The following is a 24,064-nucleotide window of genomic DNA, read 5'->3' as shown; positions in this document are numbered from 1 at the left end:
TCGAAGTTACCGCGGTATTTGTATGTAAGTTATCAGGTCCGGGGTTCCTATATTATAATGCTATTTACACAGAAATTGCGGGGTGTACTTCAACAATTTTTCCCGGGTCAAAAGTTATCATAGTGTTCGTATGCCTCATCAAAATTGTCCTCATTATCATTGTAGTGTTCAAGGAGGTACAACAAAGTGTATGTACCTTGTGAATGATACAATGGAGAAATGTAGCAAAAAATCATGATGAACTGATAGCTTTTATACCCAATATTATGCATTTGTTTTCTTGTAAGTGTTCTTCCTACTAAACCCAAGAAATTTAGGGTTAAAAATGCCTCAACCTAAAAATACTAACAGAGCATCCGAGCCATTTGACTATTAAAATGAAGAAAAAACAGTAGGAAAAAGAAGGAAAATTCGGTGTAAAAAAGGGGAAAAGGACATTTTATTATTCACGCCTCGTTTTTTACAGGTACAAAAATTACAAAATCTGAATGTAGTCTCAATCTCAATCTAGTCCTGGTGGTTAGGGGCACTGCGAGATACCAAGGAGGTACTGGGTTCGATTCCATTTCCTCCCAAGTTTGTACTCTTTTCAGGAAGGAAAAGGGGAAGCGGGCAACGAGAGGGGGAAAAAAGTCCCGAACGGGAGCGGGAATCACGGGACGTGCGAAGCGGGAGCGGGAATCATGGGGCGACCGGGTTCGATCCGAATTTAACAGCAACCGAATCGTGCGGATCTGTTGCAAAATTACAGTCGGCAGGAATTTAGCTTTCTCGTTCTGTTTTTGATGTTTAATGGGCTTTATTATACACTTTTATATTATTTTTGGGACTAACCTATTAACCGGAGGCCCAGCCCAAATCGCTATTTTTTTTGCCTATTTCAGTGTTTCGAAGGAAAGTAATATCAAACGGAGTCCAAATGGAATGAAACCTTCGGGAACGTGATTTTCGGAACAAACATGATTAGAGGACTTGGTGTGGACGTCAAGCAATCAATGAGGAGACCACGAGGCACGAGGGCACGCCTACCCCCCCCCTGGGCGCACCCTCCACCCTTGTGGGCCCCTCGTACCTCCACCGACCTACTTCTTCCTCCTATATATACCTACGTACCCCCAAACCATCAGACGAGGAGCCAAAACCCTATTTCCACTGCCGCAACCTTCTGTACCCGTGAGATCCCATCTTGGGGCCTTTTCTGGCGCTCCGCCGGAGGGGGCATCGATCACGGAGGGCTTCTACATCAACATCATAGCCTCTCCGATGATGTGTGAGTAGTTTACCTCAGACCTTCGGGTCCATAGTTATTAGCTAGATGGCTTCTTCTCTCTCTTTGGATCTCAATACAAAGTTCTCCTCGATTCTCTTGGAGATCTATTTGATGTAACTCTTCTTTTTAGGGTGTGTTTGTCGAGATCTGATGAATTGTGGGTTTATGATCAAGATTATCTATGAACAATATTTTAATCTCCTCTGAATTCTTTTATGTATGATTGGTTATCTTTGCAAGTCTCTTCGAATTATCAGTTTGGTTTGGCCTACTAGATTGATCTTTCTTGCAATGGGAGAAGTGCTTAGCTTTGGGTTCAATCTTGCAGTGCTCGATCCCAGTGACAGTAGGGGAAACGACACGTATTGTAGTGTTGCCATCGAGGATAAAAAGATGGGGTTTATATCATATTGCATGAGTTTATCCCTCTATATAATGTCATCTTGCTTAAAGCATTACTCTGTTCTTATGAACTTAATACTCTAGATGCATGCTGGATAGCGGTCGATGTGTGGAGTAATAGTAGTAGATGCAGGCAGGAGTCGGTCTACTTGTCACGGACGTGATGCCTATATACATGATCATACCTAGATATTCTCATAACGCTCAATTCTATCAGTTGCTCGACAGTAATTCGTTTACCCACTGTAATACTTATGCTATCTTGAGAGAAGCCACTAGTGAAACCTATGGCCCCCGGGTCTATCTTCCATCATATTAATCTCCCACCAACGAGCTATTTCTGGCGCCGTTTATTTTGCTTTATTTACTTTTACTCTTTATCATAAAAATACCAAAAATATTATCTTATCATCTCTATCAGATCTCACTCTCGTAAGTGACCGTGAAGGGATTGACAACCCCTTTATCGCGTTGGTTGTGAGGTTCTTATTTGTTTGTGTAGGTGCGTGGGACTCGAGCGTGGTCTCCTACTAGATTGACACCTTGGTTCTAAAAAAACGAGGGAAATACTTACGCTACTTTACTGCATCACCCTTTCCTCTTCAAGGGAAAACCAATGCAGTGCTCAAGAGGTAGCAAGAAGGATTTCTGGCGCCGTTGCCGGGGAGTCTACGCACAAGTCAAGACATACCAAGTACCCATCACAAACTCTTATCCCTCGCATTACATTATTTGTCATTTGCCTCTCGTTTTCCTCTCCCCCATTTCACCCTTGCCACTTTATTCGCCCTTCTTCTGTTCGTCTTTTCGTTTGCTTTGATGTCTCACTTGGCTCGTTTGCTCGTTTGGTTGGAATAGTTGTTTATTTATTGCCAAACAGAGAACCTAAGATCTATGGATCCTCATCTGCTTGCTAATCTTTTTAAAAGATCCAATTATGATGAACCAATTGCTAGTGAGTTTTGTGCACTAGACTATCTTTATGAAGTTTTGCTTGAAATTCGTGAATCTGAAAATTGTGATGAAGTACTTTATGGAGTGATTCATGATGGATCTTTGAATAAAAAGCATGATTGCAATGATGATAGTATAAATTCTATTAATGTCAATTGTGTTTATAATATGCCAAACCCTAAGCTTGGGGATGCTAGTTTTTCTATGTCTACTACGTGTTGCAATGATCATGATTGGGTTGATTCTTCTTATGATCTTGAAAATTTATCTAAGCCCCATGATGAATATGAGATTGATAATAGTGTTTGCAATAATATTGAAAGTGGGTTTGGAAGAGTTTCGACTTTAGATCCCACATATTTAGAGAATGTTCAATCTTATGAAGTTTTTGATACAAGTGGGTTTGGAGAGGTCATGACTTTAGTTAATGTTAATCCCACTATTTTGCAAGAGTATCAACTTTGCATGCATGTGGATCGCGTTGAGAATATGTTATGTGATAGCTATATTGTTGAATTTGAATATTATCCCACATGTAATTATTTTGAGAGAGGAAAATATGGTTGTAGAAATTTTCATCTTACTAAATTACCTCTCGTCATGTTGAGATTGCTACCGTCTCTTTCTTCTTCCTTACATATGCTAATTTTTGCTTGCTATGATAATTTGTTTGCTTGCTATGATAATTTGTTTGCTTAGAAAATGCCTATGCACAGGAAGTATGTTAGACTTAGATGTCTTTGTCACATGCTTTATGATGCTCCTTTTGTGCTTCAACTCTTGTCTTTCATGTGAGCATCATTGAAATCTCAATGCCTAGCTAAAAAGGCTTTAAAGAAAAGCGCTTGTTGGGAGGCAACCCAATTTTATTTTAGTTTTTTGCTTTTTGCTCCTGTTTAGGAATAAATTCTTTGATCTAGCTTCTGGTTAGGTGTGTTTTTATGTTTTAATTAGTGTTTGTGCCAAGTGAAACCTATAGGATCTTCTTGGATGATAGTTATTTGATCTTGCTGAAAATTCCAGAAACTTTCTGTTCACGAAAACAATTGTTTAAAATCACCAGAACGTGATAACATACTGATTCCAATTCCAATAGATCAATAAACAAATTATTTAGGCCGTCCTATTTTGGTAGATTTTTCTGAGTTCCAGAAGTTTGCGTTAGTTACAGATTACTACAGACTGTTCTGTTTTTGACAGATTCTATTTTTCGTGTGTTGTTTGCTTATCTTGATGAGTCTATGCTTAGGAAAATAGTTTATAAACCATAGAGAAGTTGGAATACAGTAAGTTTAACACCAATATAAATAAAGAATGAGTTCAACACAGTATGTTGAAGTGGTGTTTTGTTTTCTTTCGCTAACGGAGCTCACGAGATTTTCTGTTAAGTTTTGTGTTGTGAAGTTTTCAAGTTTTGGGTAAAGATTTGATGGATTATGGAACAAGGATTGGCAAGAGCCTAAGCTTGGGGATTTCCAAGGCACCCCAAGGTAAATCCAAGGACACCAAAAAGCCAAAGCTTGGGGATGCCCCGGAAGGCATCCCCCTTTCGTCTTCGTCCATCGGTAACTTTACTTGGAGCTATATTTTTATTCACCACATGATAAGTGTTTTGCTTGGAACGTCTTGTATGATTTGAGTCTTTGCTTTTAGTTTACCACAATCATCCTTACTGTACACACCTTTTGAGAGAGACACATGATTCGGAATTTATTAGAATATTCTATGTGCTTCACTTATATCTTTTGAGCTATATAGTTTTTGCTCTAGTGCTTCACTCATATCTTTTAGAGCACGGCGGTGGTTTGTTTTATAGAATCATTGTTCTCTCATGCTTCACTTATATTATTTTGAAAGTCCTACAAAACAGCATGGTAATTTTCTTTAATTGTGATATTAGTCCTAACATGATAGGCATCCAAGATGAGTGAAAACTTTCTTATAAGTGCGTTGAATACTAAGATAAGTTTGATGCTTGATATTTGTTTTGAGATATGAAGATAGTGATATTAGATTCATGCTAGTTGAGTGGTTGTGAATTTGAGAAATACTTGTTCTAAAGTTTGTGATTTCCGTATCATGCACGTATGATGAACCGTTATGTGATGAAGTCGGAGCATGATTTATTTATTGATTGTCTTCCTTATGAGTGGCGGTCGGGGACAAGCGATGGTCTTTTCCTACCAATCTATCCCCCTAGGAGCATGCGTGTAATACTTTGTTTTGATAACTAATAGATTTTTGCAACAAGTATATGAGTTCTTTATGACTAATGTTGAGTCCATGGATTATATGCACTCTTACCCTTTCACCATTGCCAGCCTCTTTAATACCGCGCACTTTTCGACGGAGGGTGTGCATTTTGTGTGTGACGAATCTATAGATCATTTATTTTTCAATGCTCTACTGCTTGACCGGTTTGGGATCTTTTGAAATGTGCTTTTGATTTGGACTCTACCCCTGTGAATTTAGATGAGTGCTTCTCTAGTTGTATCAAAACATTCCCAAAACATGATAGGAAATTGGTCATGGTGGGGATTTCTGGTATGTTTTGATCTTTGTGGAAATGTAGAAATGATATGTGTTTTAATAGGAGATTGATTTGTGATCCCATGACTCTGAAGAAAATGATGTGTGCTTGAATTTTCGACTGGTCCGTTTTGCAGATAAAGGAGCCCGACACAAAATTACTGGCGAACGAGTAGCAAGTGCGACCTACAAAGCATCGCAGGGATGGAGGCTGGGGTTGCTTCAACTAAGTTCTAGTTTCATCCTAAAGAGGCCTTCCTGGGGGTCTCTTTTTCTGCATGTCTGTAATAAGGCCGATCTTGTTACTGATGGTAGTAGTAGATGTTGGTACTAAACTCTAGACTTTATGCCCATATTTTGTCCCCCGAAGTGCTGGCCTTCGTTTTATATTGCAAGATTAGTAGCAAAAATGGCGACTGGTCGGGTCGTCGTGGCTCCCGGTCTGTATTTACCCAACTTATATTTTCATGCTTGTAGTCTGTCTCAAGACACATGATTTTCTATACTGACTAGGATAGTACCATAGTACCGTGTGTGTTTACAACGGGATATAAATATCCTAGTACGTTAGCTTGTGATGTACCAATTCATATTATGTGATTATATAAATAAATGTTTATCAAATCTTACATGCGATTTGGCTATGAGAAGTTTAGTAAATAAATTAAAATGAAATTGGTTCAGGAGATAAAATAGATTAAGGTGGTTGATTACTTTACGGCGAAGGTTAGACCAAGAGGTGGTGGGAAAAGAAAAGTGAAACATGAAAGCTTAAATTATTTTTAAATAATAATAGTTCCTCCATCACGTGTCTAGATGCATACATATCGAGATAAATCTAACAAAAGTAATTTTGAAGGGAGTAATAGTGAAAGGAGAAAAAAATCGAAGATGATAGCCTCTTTTTTTTAAGAGGAAAAGGGCATCCGTCGGGGTTCCATTCCATCAGAAACAAGAGACCCTGATAAGAGATAGTAGTCTCTCTTTTACTAAATAAAAAAGACCGTGACAAGTGCTTCATGTACACGTGTGACACAAACACTTGACAACTACAGACGTTTTTATGATAAATTTGGTGACGCGATGACAACAACTTTAGTTGTCAAGCATGACAATGTTTTTCTATGTTAACTTTCATTTTTTTGTTTGTTTTTTCGTTTTGAATGATAATTTTAGCTGTAGAAGTGCTTCGCGGCACATGTTTGACATTTATCGTTTGTGATAAAAAAATCTGATATGAAGGAAGTGTGAAATACTGTAGAATTTTCGGATAAGGCAAGGAAGAATCCTTGGGATGACTGATGATGGTGCGCCCCGGCAGCCGCGTGACCGTGGTCGTGGTCGGTCGGTCACCGGTATCCGCGCGGGAGCCTCCATCCCGGGGAGTTTCCGGGAAGCCGCCGTCGCGCCCTCCCTCCGGGGAGTTTCCGCGAAGCCGCCGCCGCCGCCCCGCAAACCGCGACCACAAAGCTGCTTGCTTGACCCACGGAGACGGACTGACGGACGCTACCTCTCCTCCTCACTCTCGCGGGCGACTTGTGGCGGCGGCTGGCGAACAGAGGTCAGCTTCCGATCCCCTCTCTTCTCCCCGGCCTTCCCGGTTCTCTCTCCTCTCGAATCTCCTATATCCCGGCGGATTTTGGTGCCGCGGGTGGTTCGGCGAATTTGGGGTCACGGCGGTCCGGTGGATTTCGGGGGCACGGCGGTCCGACGGATCTTGGGGCGTGACGGTCCGGCGGATTTCGGGGCGCGGCGGTCCGGTGCGGTGGGGCGGGTTTTGGGGGCGCGGCGGTGGCGAGGATCTGAGGGGGGAGGCAGCCGCGTGAGGAGGCAGAGGGGAAGACGACGCCAACATCTGAGGGCTGTGTGCGTGCGCGCGGCCGGTGTGCTTGCTGCTTACTGTACTGATCTATTATGTCTCCCTTGCAGAAGTTTCAGGGCAACAGGGAGCAGAAAACAGGAGCCATCTATTTAGTCTGAATCTCGCCCTTACACGCGGTTGCCATGGCGCTGTGGACAGGGCTGGGTCAGGCGGCGACAGTGGCGCAGCTGGTCGGCGCGGATGTCGGCGGCCTCATCTCCATGATTGTGCAGGCCGCGATGACGGCTCGTCAGAACAAGAGTGAGTGTGAGCAACTTGCTCGTCGTGTCCTCATGATCGCGCAGCTGCTGCCGCACGTGCAGGAGCCAGAGGCGGCGCAGCCGCTGGCCGGGCTGGGTGACACGCTCCGGGACACCCACGAGCTCGTCGTGTCGTGCCAAGGGCGGAGCGCGGCATACCAGTTCGTCATGGCCAGCAGGACAGCCGAAAAGTTCAGGGAGGTGCAGAGCAAGATCGACTCCTACCTCATCCTCTTCCCCGTGATCAGCCACATCGGCATAACACGCCGCCTTGAACGGATCTACAATGTCCTTGTTCAAGATGGCTCCACCAGAGATGAACCGTCTCCATTTCCACAGTCGTTGCAGCTGCAGGTAAATTGATCGTGCGGCTCCCTGACAAGACAATACAGAAATTGATACAGAGTTACGGAGCACACGCTCTCACTGCTCATTTATGATCTCATTTCTTGTGGTCTCTTTTTCAGGAATCTACACAGCTTGCTCAGGAGGTACTGCCACATGGAACCCAGGAATTCACGTTGGCGGAGATCGTGGCTGCCACCAATAACTTCGCCCCTAACACCGTGATCGGTGAAGGCGGGTCCGGAAAGGTGTACATGGGCAGGCTTTACGATGGGCGAGAGGTGGCCATCAAGAGCTTAAACAACTCACAGTCGCAATATTTAGAGGAGGAGTTTTGCACGGAGCTCGACATCCTATCACGGCTCCGGCACAAACACATCATCAGCCTCCTTGGATCGTGTGTGACTGTGAGCAAGGACAAGTGTCTGCTATCCACCCCACAAAAGAAGAAAAAGCGCCAGCTGACCTGGTGGAAAAAGGAGCCAGAAGAACCCGAAGAGTCGGAAGAGCTACAGAGGTTCACTGTCTACGAGTACATGGAGAACGGTACGCTCTTCGACCACATGCATTCTGATCACGGCTCCTCCACGATGTCGCCGGTGAGGGGGTCCTGGAAGATGCGCATCGCTGTGCTCCTCGGCGTGTCACGCGCCATCGAGCACTTACACTGTCATGCCAACCCGCCGATCATCCACCGGGACATCAAATCGGCTAACATCCTTTTTGACGCCAATTGGGTGCCGCGTGTGTCAGACTTTGGCTTGTCGGTCGTCTGGGACATGGCAAGTGAGGAGTCGGAGTTGAAAGTCCACCGGGTTGTAGGAACATTTGGGTACCTCGCCCCTGAGTACCACTTTTATGGTCTTCTGAAGCCGGCGAGTGACGTGTACAGCCTGGGCGTGGTGATGCTCGAGGTTCTGACAGGGAAAAGTGCATATTCTCAATTGAACGATCGGGCATATGGACCTTTGACAGACTTCGCACTCCCCATCATTGAAGTCGGTAATATTGAGGAGTTGTTGGACAAGCGACCTGTACCGGAGCCAACGCCTTGGCAGCTGCAGGCGATGAAACGTGTGGCGCAGATTGCATGCAGCTGCGGGAAGTTGGATGCGAAGGACCGGCCGGCCATATCAGACATTGTTGCCAACCTCGAGATGGCGCACGAGTTGATGTGCCGAGACGAGGCTGGTTCAGTTGACGAGCCATGTTTGTGGCCCTTCGTCGAACAAGTTGACCTCCCATCGGACTCACCACACTCCAGGAGCTCGTCATCGGCAGGCTACCATTCCGAGCTGGTACGCTACAAACTAATAATTGAACTCTGTTCACATAAATTCAACCATGTTCATACGGTGATGAAGGGGGCTCACTACTCACTTTGAGGTCTCTTAATTAGGAATCTGAGGTGTTGGAGGAGGGGCGTTGACAACAATCGTCGTTGAAGGCGTCCTCGGAAGGTGGTTCTCTTAATACACTGATGAAGGTGCATTATAATGCTTGTTGTTGCTCGCAGTTTATTAGGAAAGGAACACACCCGCTTGATGGTCACCACCTCACTTTTGTTTTTTAGACTTGATTGAGTTGCACATGGTCACAGTAGTCCCACTTTGTTTGTGTAGCTTCTCTTTCAAAGCCATTCATAGTGTATCCCTGCAAAAAAAAGCCAGTCATTGTGTAGACCCCGTCCTATATATTCTCATTTTATTTTTGAATGTCGATATTTTTTATTCAAGTTGCACATGAAGGCCCACCCAGCCATATCAGACATGGTTGCCAACCTCGAGATGGCACACAAATTGATAATCAGCAGAGACGAGCCAGCTTCAGTTGACGAGTTACTCACCACGCGTCATCAGCAGGCTCCCGGTCCGATCCGGTACACCACAAACTGATTGAATTCTATTCACGTTGATGCATTGAATCATGTTCATGCACCAGCTGAGGTGTTGGAGGAGAGGCGTTGACACCGATCTTTGAAGGCGTCCTTTGGAACTGTGCATTGCACTGGAGCAGGCTCCACAACGGGTCACAGGTGACCGTCATCTGCTTCAATCACCCGATGAGCATCCCATTACTGCACATAGGTAATGCCCACTTTTGGTAAATCTACGGGCGCTTGTTAGCTCGGGTGGTTTATGACCGGATCGATCCCACTATAGTTTGCTTCTTCACAACCAACCCTCCTTTGATTTTCCCAGTGGCTTCTTAGGAAAGGAACATGGGGTTGATGGTAAGCACTGACTCTGTTTTTTCATCACTTTCTTTTTGTAATATATCTTGTTTTTTTTTACCCTGGGGCTGTTCATGGGTACAGTAGCCTACTTTATTCGTGTAGCTTCTCTTTCAAAGCCATTCATTCCTGAAAGTGGTAGTTTTGTTATCTCTCTTTTATTTTGGAAAGGTAGGATTTTAGATAAAAATAAGACTATATCTGGTATAAAGTTGGTACTTTTGATTTTGAACTACTCCCTCCGTTCCTAAGTATAAGTCATTTTAGAGATTTCAACACGGATTACATACGGACTTATATTTAGGAACAGAGGACCTGGATTTGTTGATTGAGTATTTGATTAGCTCTCTAGTTCGGTGGTCGGATTTTTTTTTCCCGGAATTTCAGAGCCTGGACCCAATTGTACACTGTGATGCTGACCCAATCCGAAAGAGCCAAACCTATGTTTAATTTATTTGGAAATAGATGTGAGTGAAATGTTGCATCGGAGTCGTGGCTGGGGCCACTGGTGCAGAGGTTAGAGAACGGCTGAAGGTCTTTCTTCCTCTCCGTGCAAGCAGTTTCTTCAGGAAAGAAAAATGATGATGTCCAAATACATATGTTGCTGTAGTTTAGAATTCTGCTGTAGGATGCACTGCGCATGGATTGATGTTGGCAGTTCGGCCTGCTTTCGCCTTGTTTCTTTGCTGAGTTCTAGTATTGTATGGTGAAACCATAATTCCATAAAGCAGAGTTGGCTGCGGCTGAAAACCTGGAGGTAGAGTTCCTCTTGAACTGTTTTTTGGTCAGGTTGTCTTGTCAGTCTCATAAGAAATGAAATTGACTGGGTTATCTTTTTAATTTTTTTCACGTAAAATAGACTAAACTACCCGGTTTAAGGAGAGGGTACATTGTAGTCTACACCACGGTTTTGGGTACCGCTCGAGAAAACGTGTAACCGAGCGGTTACCGCGTTTCTCGCTGCCCTCCGGTAAATGGGCCTCTCGTGCAAATAAATTCGGCCTTTTTTTTATTTTTTGTCCGGCCCAGCGAGAGCCCGAGAAGCCACGGCTGCCACGCTGCGTCTCGCTACTCACACACCCAAACGCGAACCCTAGAAACCGAAAACGCCAGTCTCTCTCGTCCTCTTCTCCCCAAATCGTTTCCCACAAAAACTTGGCGGCGGCGCCCAATCCACCCCTTGGCTCCCGTTCGGCCGTGCTTTAGCTCCTCCACGGCCTCCTGGGGCGCTCCCTGTCATGGCTGGTGTTGCAAGGGGGATGGGGCGGGGTGATGGCGATGGAGATGGTGAGCTGCGAACTGTAGGGATGGCTATCGTCGCCGGCGTCCGTGGCGCGGGTCATGCGTCCATCACCGTCGGTCAGGGCAGAGGGGATGTGTTCCTTCATGGCCAACCAAGCAGATCCGGAGGCAGAGGTCGTCGGTCAGGGCAGAGGGGATGTGTTCCTTCATGGCCAACCAAGCAGATCCGGAGGCAGAGGTCGTCGGTCAGGGCAGAGGGGATGTGTTCCTTCATGGCCAACCAAGCAGATCCGGAGGCAGAGGTCGTCGGTCAGGGCAGAGGGGATGTGTTCCTTCATGGCCAACCAAGCAGATCCGGAGGCAGAGGTCGTCGGTCAGGGCAGAGGGGATGTGTTCCTTCATGGCCAACCAAGCAGATCCGGAGGCAGAGGTCGTCGGTCAGGGCAGAGGGGATGTGTTCCTTCATGGCCAACCAAGCAGATCCGGAGGCAGAGGTCGTCGGTCAGGGCAGAGGGGATGTGTTCCTTCATGGCCAACCAAGCAGATCCGGAGGCAGAGGTCATGGCAGTGGCAGTGCGCCCATCCCTGTTGACCGTTCATCAGGAGGAGGAGGACAAGCCACAGGCATCACGGATGACATCAATCGGAGCGTCCATGCTGTTGGTCTATGAAGTATAGTCTGTTGTTGTATGTGTTGTGTAAGCATGCTGATATGCTATAAATACAGTAGGCATGCAGTCAAAAAATCGAATTTTTTAGTCTTTGGTCCAAAAAATTTGAATTCAAATTTCATCCGAAATTTTTCTCAGAATTTCTGGGTTACCGTGGTATCCGCATTTCCCAGTCACCCACGAGAAAAATGTCCTCCTCGGTAACCAAATTCTTGGTCTACACCATGCCAACCCTCTGTTCATCTACCGTGACATCAAGTCAAGTAACATCCTTTTCGATGTCAGTTGGGTGCCGCATATTTCAGATTTTGGCTTGTGGGTCATCTGGGGCATGGAGAGTGAGGTGTCATGGTTGGATGTCACCGTTAGAGGCACAATTGGGTACATCGACCTTGAGTACCTCCACACAAGTCGAAGAGGCAAGCAACGTGTATAGCTTGGGCGTGATGATGCTCGAGGTTCTTACAGGGAATAAGGCATTTTCCAAGGGTAGGTGGAGATGAATAGAGATCTGGCATCCTTGGCACTCCACATCATCGAGGCCGGTGATATTAAGAAGTTGCTGCACAGGCGACTTGTACCAGAGCCAACGCCATGGTAGCTGCAGCCGCTGAAGTGTGACTGCAGGACTCTGCCTGAAATTGCACGGGGATGACCGGCCAGCCATATCAGACATCGTTGCGAGCCTTGAGATTGCGCACGAGTTGATCTGAGACAGGCCAAGTTTCAGTTGACGAGTGATATGTCAGCAGTGTGTCATCGGCAGGCTACCAGTCCAATCTGGTACACCAGACACTGATTGAACTCTGTTACATTAATGAATGCTACCCTGGTTATACACTGATGAAGGGTGCTCACTAGTCATTTTTGGTCCCTTTCTTAATTAGAATCTGAGGCGTTGGAGGAGGGGAGTTGACGCAAATAATCCAAGGCGTCCTTTTGGACGGTGCACAATTCTTGCCAAGCTTTACAACGAGTGACGGTTTGCTTCTTCACCACCCACCCTACTTTGTTCTTCCCACCGGTTTCTTAGGGAAGGAACGCATGGGGTTGATGATGGTCAGCACCCTCTACTTTTGCTTCTTAGCCCTTTTCTTTGGTAATTAATTTTGTTTTTTTATCCAGGGTTGTGCATGGGCACAGCATGCCTGCTCTGTCCTATATTTTGTTATTTTGTTTCATTTTTGAAAAGCCGGGACTGGAGTACTGTAAAGTTTGTATTTTCAATTTATTGTCACAATTTTTTTGCTACTTTCAATGTGGAACTAGCCTGGAAAAGAAGGATGATGCCGTTGATGGAGTAGCAATGGGAAAGGCTAGGGAAGGATATTGCCATGTAACTCAAGGATTTTTCTTTTGACTTGAACTCAAGAAATTTTTGGATAGTATTATCAGGTAACACAGATATCAAAGAGATAAGGGAAATGAGTGCACAAAAAAAGGTTCCATAATCTTACATCACTGCCATCTTTCAGATGGAGCTTTCTACGAACGAAGAAAACATCTCTAATTCTAGAAGATTTTTCCAACATGCAGAATCGGAGAATTTAAATGGAATGCCTTCTCCATTTTACCTGCTGATTTTGGGGCCCAATTTTATGGGTGTCCACTTCGGCCGCCCTTCACCACCAACCAGTCTTGTGGTAGTCGTAGTCGTACCTCTTCAAAATGGGTCCACTTGGGTTCTCCGCAAGCCCTCGACGAAGGCGTCCTCCTCATGGCGTTTGTTGTGCAGCACGAATTATTGGAGGCTTGTGAGATATTTTAACCCAGTAAACAAACCAGAGTTTCTCTCATAAGGCGGGGTAGAAAACAGCAGCACCTCAAGCTTAGGGGCTGCTCCATCTTGAAACTTCACCCCTCGTAGCTTTCCTATGTCGTCTTCCATTGTCGTTGAGACCATAGACTCAGTTCCAACACCTGCAGACCCGGGAATGCACCAGAGGAAAAACTGAAGGAGACACGAATACTGCTGAATGAGTCATACAATAGGTGTAAGTTGGTCAGGTTTGGTAGCTTCCCAAGGAATTTTATGGCCTCATCGTGCTCCCATATCATGGTGCTCCGTAGCTCCAACTTTCCAAGGTTTTGATGCCCCTCGATCCATTTTGGCAATTTATTCAGGTTGCCATATAGCTTGAGGCTCCCAAGATTTTCGGGAGCTGAAGACACTTCATCAAAGCAGCCGGCTAAACCTGGATTCCCCTCTGACCGTACGAACAAGGATTCTAAACATTCCATTTCGGTGATAGCTGAGAAAAACTTCGTGCAATTGCTCTTGTTGAGACCAGTCACTCTTAATTTGCGCAGCTCGGTAAGATACTTCAGCTCTTCAAGAATGGTGTCCGCCCCATCAATATTCACAACACCCAATGTATGGAGGGCCTTCAGTTGTCGTATTCCTCTTGGAAACTTGACACCATGAGGTTTTAGCTTAAAAAAGAAGACAGGCAGCCCATCAAAACCATCTTTCGTAAGTACCCATGAGCAGCTCGCTACAAGAAGCAGTTAGCCGAATCCCATGATAAGCAGCAACCATACGAGGCCCCACAGTACAAAATATACACAAGCGTTTAAAACTCGGATCAACTGCCTGTTCACGTAGTAGCAGCATGTATGGCCGAAAAACAATCTTTGAAAGACCTGGAGGCAGAAGTGGTTGCAAAAGGAACCATGTTCCCATATTGCACAAATCCAATTTGTTTTTCTCCCATCGTCAATATCTGGCATGAAACCCACACGCAGGTACTGTAACTTCTGAAGCTTGACGATTGTTCTTGGCAGGCTGATTATTTCTGTGTTAGTTCCCAGATCAAAACGTGAAGTAGCTAGCTTAGGAAAATAAGGACAGAGACGCTCTGTCCTTATTTTCCTAAGCTAGCTACTTCACGTTTTGATCTGGGAACTAACAATTGGTAATCAGAGCTTCAGCGTGGAAGCAGCCAGCGTGTACGTATCTTCTCGGCGGAAGGAACTCATCGACGAGGATCGTGCAGTCCGGGGCGGAAGGTACTCGTCCAGGATGGGAGGAACTCATCCAGGGCGGAAAGAACACGCCCAGGACAGGAGGAACTCGTCCAGAAGCAGCCTGCATCAGCGATGGGGGACAAGACGAAGAGCCCAGCAGAAGCGTCCGGCGCCGCTAAATTACTTGCAGTGCCCGGGTCGCAGTACCCACGATTCGATCGTGAGAATTTCAAGGTCTGGCAGGTCTTGATGGAGTGCGCCCTCCGAGCCAATGAGTTGTGGGACGCCATCGATCCCGGCGGTGATGCTTTCAAGAAAGATGGAGCAGAACATCGCAAGGATAGACATGCAACATCAGCAATTTACTCTGTGATGCCAATGCATGTCTTGCAGCATTTGATCTCAAAGGAAACAGCCAAAGAAGCATGGGACGCCCTGAAGGTTCTGTACGAGGGGCATGCTCGTGTGAAGCAGGCCAACCTGCAAACTATGTTGAGGAATTACGAGACACTGGTGATGGCTGATGATCAAACCGTAGATGCGTTCGCGTCACGGGTGGTCACACTTGTCAACGGAATTCGTGCGCTTGGTGAAAATCTGACTGAAACATCTATTGTCCGGAGATTCTTGCGCGCTGCGCCTCCTCGGTATATGCAGATCGTGACTGCAATTGAGCAGTGCGTCGATTTGGCGACGCTTAGTATCGACGACCTAGTCGGGCGCTACAAGGCGCACGACGAACGTATGCGTTACAGCGAAGGAGATGCGAAGCATGATGAGCAAGTAATGCTCACCCTGGCACAATGGCAAGCACTAAGCTTAAGGGAAAAGAAGGGAGGCAGCGAGGCATCCGGCAGCGGCTCGAAGCAGGACTGGGCACCACGAGATCAGAACAAGAAGGGCACCGGTGCCGATGGTGCTCCAAAGAAAAGGAAATTCGACAAGCGCAAGATAAAGTGCCACAATTGTGGCCTGATGGGGCACTTCAAGTCGGAGTGCCGGAAACCCGTAAAGGAGCGGGCATATGTTGCCAAGAAAGGCGACAAGGATGACGATCCGGCGAACCTCCTGTTATGTGAGATATGCGAGTACACGGAGGATGACACGCAGCCAGAGGAAGTCGAGACCGTCACACTTGTGGAGAAAAAAGTATATCTCCATGAGGAAGAAGAGAAGAGGGCCAGCAATGTTTGGTACCTGGACACAGGCGCTAGCAACCATATGACAGGGACAGTGCACAGTTCTCTGAGTTGAGTGCAGCAGTCAACGGAACAGTCAGGTTTGGCGATGGCACGACGGTCCCAATCAAAGGTAAAGGGACTGTCATCTTCGAGTCAAAGAGTGGTGAGCACAAGGTGCTTACAGATGTGTATTACATCCCCCGTCTAAAGACAAACATTATAAGTCTAGGACAGCTTGAGGAGCGTGGGTGTAAAATTGTGCTCGAGGATGGATACCTATGGGGGTATGATCGCGAGAGAAAACTGATGATGCATGTGAAGCGGTCGAGGAACAGGCTGTATGTTTTGAACCTAGACCGTGCTGATCCGGTGTGTCTGTTGGCAAACTTTGATGAAGAAGCTTGGAGGTGGCACTCAGCTATGGGCATCTTAATTTCCATGCCCTACGGCAGCTCGGCCAGAAGAATATGGTACGAGGGCTGCCATGTGTAGATCATGTTGATCAGCTGTGCAATGGCTGCCTTGTTGGCAAGCAGCGGCGAGCCGTGTTCCCGAGGGAGGCAAAGTTTAGAGCTTCGAAGGTACTGGAGCTTGTTCATGGTGACTTGTGTGGACCAATCACACCAGCGACTCCTGCAGGGAAGAAGTATTTCTTGCTGATTGTTGATGATTTCAGTCGGTACATGTGGCTAGTACTACTGAAGACCAAAGATGAGGCTTTGGAAGCTTTCAGGAAAATCAAGACTGCCGCTGAAGTGGAGTCAGAAGAGAAGCTGAAAGCGTTACGTACAGATCGTGGTGGGGAATTTAACTCTAATGAGTTCAAGGCATACTGTGAAAAACATGGCATTAAGCGGTACTTGACGGCACCCTATACTCCGCAGCAAAACGGCGTTGTGGAGCGCAGAAATCAGACCATAGTCGCAATGGCAAGAAGTATGCTAAAAAGCAAGAAATTGCCAGGAAAATTCTGGGGAGAAGCCGTGACTACCGCAGTGTATTTACTCAATAGAGCTCCGACGAAGAGTGTTGTCGGAAGAATGCCGTATGAAGCATGGTGCGGCAGAAAACCCACAGTCGATCACCTCCGCACGTTCGGATGCATAGCACATGTGAAGACCGTGGGAGGGCATGTTGGCAAGTTGGCGGACAGGAGCTCCCCAACTATCCTACTCGGTTATGAGGCCGGGTCCAAAGCATATCGAGTCTACAATCCCGTGATGAAGAAAGTGCAAGTGTCACGTGACATAGTATTTGATGAAGAAAAGGCATGGAATTGGGACGACGCAGTAGTAGCAGATCGCCCCACGCAAGGTGATGATATTTTTGTTGTGACATATAATCACATCAACCATGCAGGCCATAACCATGACGACGACGGGCACGGAGATGGCCATGATGTCGACGACGACGACGACCTAGGTGACGGTGCGCCGGCTACTCCATCAGCACAAACAAAAGTGCCAAGTTATGGGTCGCCGAGCTGCTCCTCACCGTGGGTGGACGATCCATGGTGGACTGAAGACGGCGACACAGGATCAGCTACTGGTGGTGCAGCACCTAGTGCCACGGTCGACACGCAGCAGCCAACAATGTCCACAACAGTAGATGAAGACTCTCCAAGTTCAGTGGGACAAAGCACGGTGGCTGGGTCCCCTGAGCGGACTCCGGGAAGAGCAGCAACGCCGGTGAAACTCCGGCGAGTCCTAGATCTCTACCCTAAGGAGGCTCTTCGGAAGATCAATCCAGTGAGGATGAAAAAGGTCAGAAGGGAGTGTCTACTCATCACAGAAGAACCAGCCACGTTCAAGGAGGCGAATGAAGAAGAATCATGGCGTAAAGCTATGGATGACGAGCTTGGTTCAATCCAGGATAATGACACATGGAGTCTTGTTAATCTTCCTGATGGGCACAAAGCAATAGGTCTCAAGTGGGTCTTCAAAGTTAAAAAGAACTCAGAGGGTGCCGTGGTGAAGCATAAGGCTCGTTTGGTAGCCAAAGGATATGTCTAGCAGCAGGGTGTAGATTTTGAAGAAGTATTTGCTCCAGTTGCACGAATGGAATCAGTACGGTTGTTGATTGCTCTAGCAGCCCAAGAAGCTTGGTTTTTACACCATATGGATGTGAAGTCTACGTTTCTGAATGGAGAACTAGAGGAAGAAGTGTACGTGAAGCAGCCCACTGGTTTTATCAAGAAGGGAGAAGAGCATAAAGTATTCAAATTGCATAAAGCTTTGTATGACTTGCGACAGGCACCTAGGGCATGGAATACCAAACTTGATAGCACCTTGATTTCACTCGGTTTTGTGAAGTGTCCGCTTGAGCACGCTATGTACAAGAGAGGCACCGGTTCAGACTGTCTCCTTATTGGCGTGTATGTAGATGATATCTTGATCACAGGAGCTAATGAAAGGGAAATTGGAAGGTTCAAGAAGCAAATGAATGAATTATTTAAAATGAGTGATCTGGGCTTGTTAAGCTATTACCTCGGGATCGAGGTGCGTCAAAGTAAAGACGGGATCACGTTGTGCCAGGAGGCATATGCCTTGAAGATCTTGCAGAATTGTGGCATGGAGGATTGTAATCCTTCACAAACGCCTATGGAGGCGAGGCTGAAGTTGAGCAAGAGGAGCAAGGCGCCGACTGTTGATTCAACCGAGTACCGAAGTATTGTCGGAAGTTTACGATATCTTGTGAACACTAGGCCAGATTTGGCATACTCGGTTGGCATAGTAAGCAGGTACATGGAGAACCCTACCACTGAGCATTTGACTGTTGTGAAACAAATTTTGAGATATGTGAAAGGGACTCTGAAGTATGGCTGCAAGTACACAAGGAGGAAGGAAGACAAATCACTTCTAGTGGGCTATAGCGATAGTGACTTGGCAGGGGATGTAGATGACCGAAAGAGTACATCGGGCGTTGCATACTTTCTGGGAGAAAATCTGATCACTTGGTTATCGCAGAAGCAAAAGGTGGTTGCCCTCTCATCTTGTGAAGCCGAATACATTGCAGCGGCGACAGCGGCGTGTCAAGGAGTGTGGCTCAGTAGACTCCTTGCTGATTTGACGAACCAGCAGCCAGAACAAGTAAAGCTTAGAGTTGATAACAAATCCACAATATCGTTGTGCAAAAACCCCATTCATCATGATCGCAGCAAGCACATTGATATAAGGTACCATTACATCAGAGAATGTGTAGAAGAAGGCAAGGTGGAGGTGGATTATGTCAGCACTAAAGATCAACTCGCAGATATACTAACGAAGTCGTTGGGAAGACTGAAGTTTCAGGAGATGTGCGAGAAGATTGGAGTCGTGGCTGTTAAGTAGTCGCATTTGTGCTTAGGGGGGTGAATGTGAGTTACAGCACATGCTATATATTAGGCTGAATCGAGTTCGTCGAGTCTGTACAGGATAGCCGAAGTATAAGGTGATTCCTTAGTCGTTTTCCATCCAATCTCTAGGAGTTAAGTAGAGTCCTAAACCAGATTGACCTGTGATCTGGGTCACGTCGTCTTGGGCAAGTTAGGAGGCCGTGTTGGACGTGAGGTCGGTTCATTGAGCCATATATAAAGCAAACGAAACGAGATTGAAAAGCTGCGAATTTGGGCAGCACCAAAACCATCGTCTCTGTCCTTATTTTCCTAAGCTAGCTACTTCACGTTTTGATCTGGGAACTAACATTCTGTATCTCTGATATCTAGCGTCTGCAGGAACCGTAAAATACCATCACAATGAATTTGTTTGGTAACCGTAAAATACCATCACGTCTCCGTAGAGAGAGGTAGCTCAGAAGAAAAAGCTGACAAATTTGATGGAGATCATGATCTGCTATACCCTCTGTGTCTTCAAGATCCAGCACTCGGAGGAATCTCATCTTATCAGAAATGAAAAATGATTCCCATGCTCCAAATATTGTTAGCGATCTTAAGCATGATAGATCCAGTGCACACTCAAAAGCATCCCGATCCCTTCTCCAGCTACTGCTTACAGCAAGGTGACGAATTTTACCTTCGGTGTTTATGTTGCAGCTTCCCTCCAGTGTAGTGACAAGGTTTTCTTCCACTGCCTTTGAGATCCCAATTTCATCGTGAACTTGCAAAAAGACAATCCTTCTAGTGCTACGGGTTGCCCCTTTTGATGGTTGAACCATGGTCCTCCTGATAAGCTGCGTGATATAGCCGGTCCCAATTTCCTCTGCAGCCATGCCCCGTATCCCCCTTGAGTAACCCTCTGCTATCCACCGTCTAACCAATCGTTTCCATCTGATGTCTTGGTCTTCAGAAAATATTGACAAATATAAGAAGCAGGGGTTGAGAAGATACGGTAAACCTTCGTAGCTCGAGGTGAGAACTGTCTTGATCATCCCAAGCTCTGGGTTGATCTCGAGCTCGGCACTAATGTGTTTGTTCAAATTCCTCCACTCAATTGCTGTTTTAGGTTTGCTTGCTAAGAAGTTGCCTACGGTGGATATGGCAAGAGGAAGGCCACCACACTTCTTCAGTATAAAATTCTCTTGCTCAATCATATCCGGACTATAACTGCAATTATCTTTCTCCTTAGTATCCTTGAATACCTGTTATCCATATAATTCAAGACTCATTTAGATCATATCCAAATTATGTTAGTTACTTTGAATTTTGATACTTAGGAAACTAGCCCAATGGAACATATTTTGGGGTGAATAGTCATGTTGTACCCAAAAGCACCATATTAAGGAGCATATATCTCGCTTGTGCTACTGTGAGCTAGCTGATAAATTTGATGTCATTTTAGATTATTATGCTAGTTTAAAATTTATGCCGGCTTCTCATTGATACTATATGTAGAGTTACAAAGATTTAACTGATGTGGTCCAATAATTAGGGTTTAATAGAGCAACATTATAGTAATGTTTAGCTATAATTGTGGGGATTGATATATTTCTAAAATAAGTGTTCATCAAATCAATGGTCAGGTGATGTTATGTGAGAATAAGGTTCAACAAATCAAAACAACATGGTTCACTGATTTTTGGTGTCTACTAGAAGATTATTTTGCTTTTTTTATTTAATCACTAGTCAATTTCTTCATTGCATGCTTCATAAATCTTAGCATATACTCCCTCCGATCCATGTAAATTGTCGCTGACTTATAGTACAACATTGTACTAAGGTAACGACAATCAATATGGATCGGAGGGAGTAGTAAACATGGTGTGTAGTTATGAAAATATATCAAAAGACATAATTTTAGATGGAGGACATAGTGGTTAACATGTCATATGACATAATAATGAATATTTTTTCTCATGTATAGTCAATTGAAGAAGTGGCCTAGCTCATTTGGTTAGGAAGTGGCTGTACAATCCAACCTCCCTGGTTCAAGTTCTCATGGAGGTGAAAATGGGTTCTTATTCCTTGAAAAACAGTATTGCTTCCTGTACCGCATTCCCATAAAAATGGTTTGTAGAGTGCATAAAAAGCTAAAAAAATTCCATTTTACATACCACTATGCATGGATATAGTCTTTATGACATAACTTCGACCATTACTATTGTGCATACCACTCTGTTGCTTAACAACAATAAAATAAATTGTAGAATATTTTTAACACAGATTGATTATATTATTTTCCTTTGGCTAGGCTTAATAATATTTTTTATATTTGGCCAAGTTAGATAATTTCAGTGAATACTTTGTAGAATAACATCTATTTTTGGCCCCTATAAATGCGAGGTTGTAGTCTATAATGTCTCGAAAGTGTAATAGAATAAATTTTGGCTCATATCAAATGATTAAACATAATATTCTTCTATAAGCCACCATAAATGTTTATATGAATTAAAATATCATGCAGATGATAAACATATTTAATCATGTTTAGTCTGGCGGTGAATAGTCATGGCGTTCCCAAAACACCAAATTAATCAGCATATGTATCATTTGTACATGACATTAACTGACGACATTGCCAGCAATTTGTATCTGATGCCAATGTTGTCAATATATATCACAGTTGTTAATGATTTTGACTACTTCCAGGAATTAGTATAATCTTGAAAATAAGACGTGAAGACTTGAGAGCAAGGCTTTGCTAAATAATTATGAATTTTATGTATCATTTTGTTTCTGTACTTTAATTGATGATAGCCACTAAATTATGGAATCGACTATAAAATATTTTTCTTAATGTCGACTAACGGTTTGCCTCGAAGGTATACAGAAGATCTAATGTGGAGCTGGATCCATGCGGGAAAATATAGTCTTAACAAGGTAGTGAAAACAACTTATTTATGCCAATCTGGCACAAATTATGTCTAGTTGTCTACACAATCGCATTGTAGCTCACAAGCAAGTAGAATGCATTTTTTTACATCAACCAACCCTTTAGCTTGAGATATTTCTATAGCAGATGAAATTAAGTTACAATCTAACAGCCGTAGGTATCGGTCAATATCAAAGATTAAACCACACATTGATTGTATTATGTAATTATGTAGTTCTTACAATTTTATATTTTTTAGTTTAACAAAGCTCCACCAAAATCAATGTTCACCTTATGATTTCGGTTCTCACGCTAAATCCTAATTTAGTTGATGTGAATTGACTCGGTGCCTCGAAGAGGACATTATATTGTGCTTTTAGTATATAATAGATAAAGGATTAGCATAAGCCGCACTTGCAAATGCAGCCATTTTCATGAAGTCATGAAGTCCCATTCGAAAGAAGGAAAAGGGAGGAAGAAACAAAGGACAAAGAGAATTGACAATAAAAGAAAGCATTGTTCCATGTTTGGAAGGTAGCAATTGAACAAGTAACTCAAATCAAAGAGAACTTAAATCCAATAAATCAATTCTAGAAGAACTTACGTTGAGTTCCTTCAGCAACTAAAATCAAAGAGAAATTAAGTCCCACAACTCAACTCTAAAAGAACTTATATTGGTTTCCTTTTCATGATAAGGTAGTCATTTTTCTGCAATGATAACATAATTATCAATTCATATGTTTAGGTGCATGGGGTCAACTTTTAAATGGCACGCATATCCAACAACTAACAATATCCAAAAACTAATAATCAAACTCCACTGGACATCAAATTGATGCACACATGACTTGGCGCCAAATATGGGCTTCCAGACTATTCTGAGAAATAGGACAGGTTTAGGGACAGCCAGTCGGTAGGCGCATCTTTGATGGGAGTTGTTTGGACAATGTCTCGACTCTCTTCTTCTTGGACACTTGAGGGTGGTGTGAGGACTGCCCTTGGATATGCCCTTACCTTGTACATATGTTGTTCACCATCTTGCCCAGTCCGGAATCATCTCACTTCTAGTCTCCTGCAATACGCCATGCTAAGTGCCAACTATGCTTGCAACAATTCTAAGGCTAGCTTGAACGGACGCACATCTATAGTGACCCTGGCTAGTGCAAGGAGCGACCCAAGTTAGCTCGGTATGCAAAGCTTAACTAAATCCACAGCTTGAATAAGGAGGCTAGTCATATTCAACAATATCGACCGATTTTCCTTGTAAATGCAAGCTTTAAAATCTTTACGAAGATTGCAACTAATTGGTTGAACAGTGTGCTTGACCATGTGGTAAAACAAACAACGTTTATGCAAGGACGCAGCATACTAGATGGAGTTTGTTGTGCTGCATGAAACTATACATGAGCTTCACTTTTAAATTTTGAGTGGAGTCATCTTCAAAATAGACTTCGAAAAGGCATGGTAAAGACAAATGGCCCTTTCTTTCGCATACTTATGCATGAAGCGGTTTTCACTAAAATGGTGTTGATAGGTAGAAAGTTTTGCTTTTGGAGGTAGTGTGTGTTGGGGAACGTAGTAATTTCAAAAAAATTTCCTACGCACACACAGGATCATGGTGATGCATAGCAACGAGAGGGGAGAGTATGTCTACGTACCCTCGTAGGCCGAAAGCGGAAGCGTTATATCAACGCGGTTGATGTAGTCGTACGTCTTCACGATCCGACCGATCCAAGTACCGAAAGCACGACACCTCCGAGTTCTGCACACGTTCGACTCGGTGACGTCCTCGCCTTCTCGATCCAGCAAGAGGGGCGAAGTAGTAGATGAGTTCCGGCAGCACGACGGCGTGGTGACAGTGTTCGTGAAGAACAATCTTCGCAGGGCTTCGCCTAAGCACTACG

The 24,064-nt window shown here is 44.7% G+C and overlaps 1 protein-coding gene and 1 pseudogene across 2 annotated transcripts; one reads left to right on the top strand and one right to left on the bottom strand.

Annotated features, from left to right (window-relative positions):
* The first annotated feature begins 6,423 nt into the window (after positions 1-6,423).
* On the top strand, positions 6,424-9,914 carry LOC125535076 (putative serine/threonine-protein kinase-like protein CCR3). Of its 2 annotated transcripts, XM_048698134.1 has the most exons (5): positions 6,424-6,716; positions 7,085-7,630; positions 7,744-8,919; positions 9,021-9,029; positions 9,568-9,914. In XM_048698134.1, the coding sequence occupies exons 2-5, from the start codon at positions 7,160-7,162 to the stop codon at positions 9,586-9,588; spliced, it is 1,677 nt and encodes a 558-aa protein (XP_048554091.1). In that variant the 5' UTR covers positions 6,424-6,716; positions 7,085-7,159; the 3' UTR covers positions 9,589-9,914. The 2 variants fall into 2 exon arrangements, with proteins under 2 accessions (XP_048554091.1, XP_048554089.1); XM_048698132.1 differs by lacking the exon at positions 9,568-9,914 and having other exon boundaries at positions 9,021-9,342.
* A 3,725-nt stretch (positions 9,915-13,639) lies between these two features.
* LOC125534738 overlaps positions 13,640-24,064 on the bottom strand; it is a 34,364-nt pseudogene continuing 23,939 nt past the window's right edge.

This window comes from Triticum urartu, chromosome 2 (genome assembly GCF_003073215.2).
Source record: "Triticum urartu cultivar G1812 chromosome 2, Tu2.1, whole genome shotgun sequence".
NCBI classification, from domain to species: domain Eukaryota; kingdom Viridiplantae; phylum Streptophyta; class Magnoliopsida; order Poales; family Poaceae; genus Triticum; species Triticum urartu.
This window is presented reverse-complemented; position numbering and strand designations above follow the sequence as displayed.

Excerpts from the sequence above, each read along its gene's own strand:
- LOC125535076 (XM_048698134.1), top strand. The coding sequence starts at position 7,160 with ATGGCGCTGTGGACAGGGCTGGGTCAGGCGGCGACAGTGGCGCAGCTG. Across the intron at positions 7,631-7,743 it reads CACAGTCGTTGCAGCTGCAG|GAATCTACACAGCTTGCTCA; the intron begins GTAAATTGATCG and ends TCTCTTTTTCAG.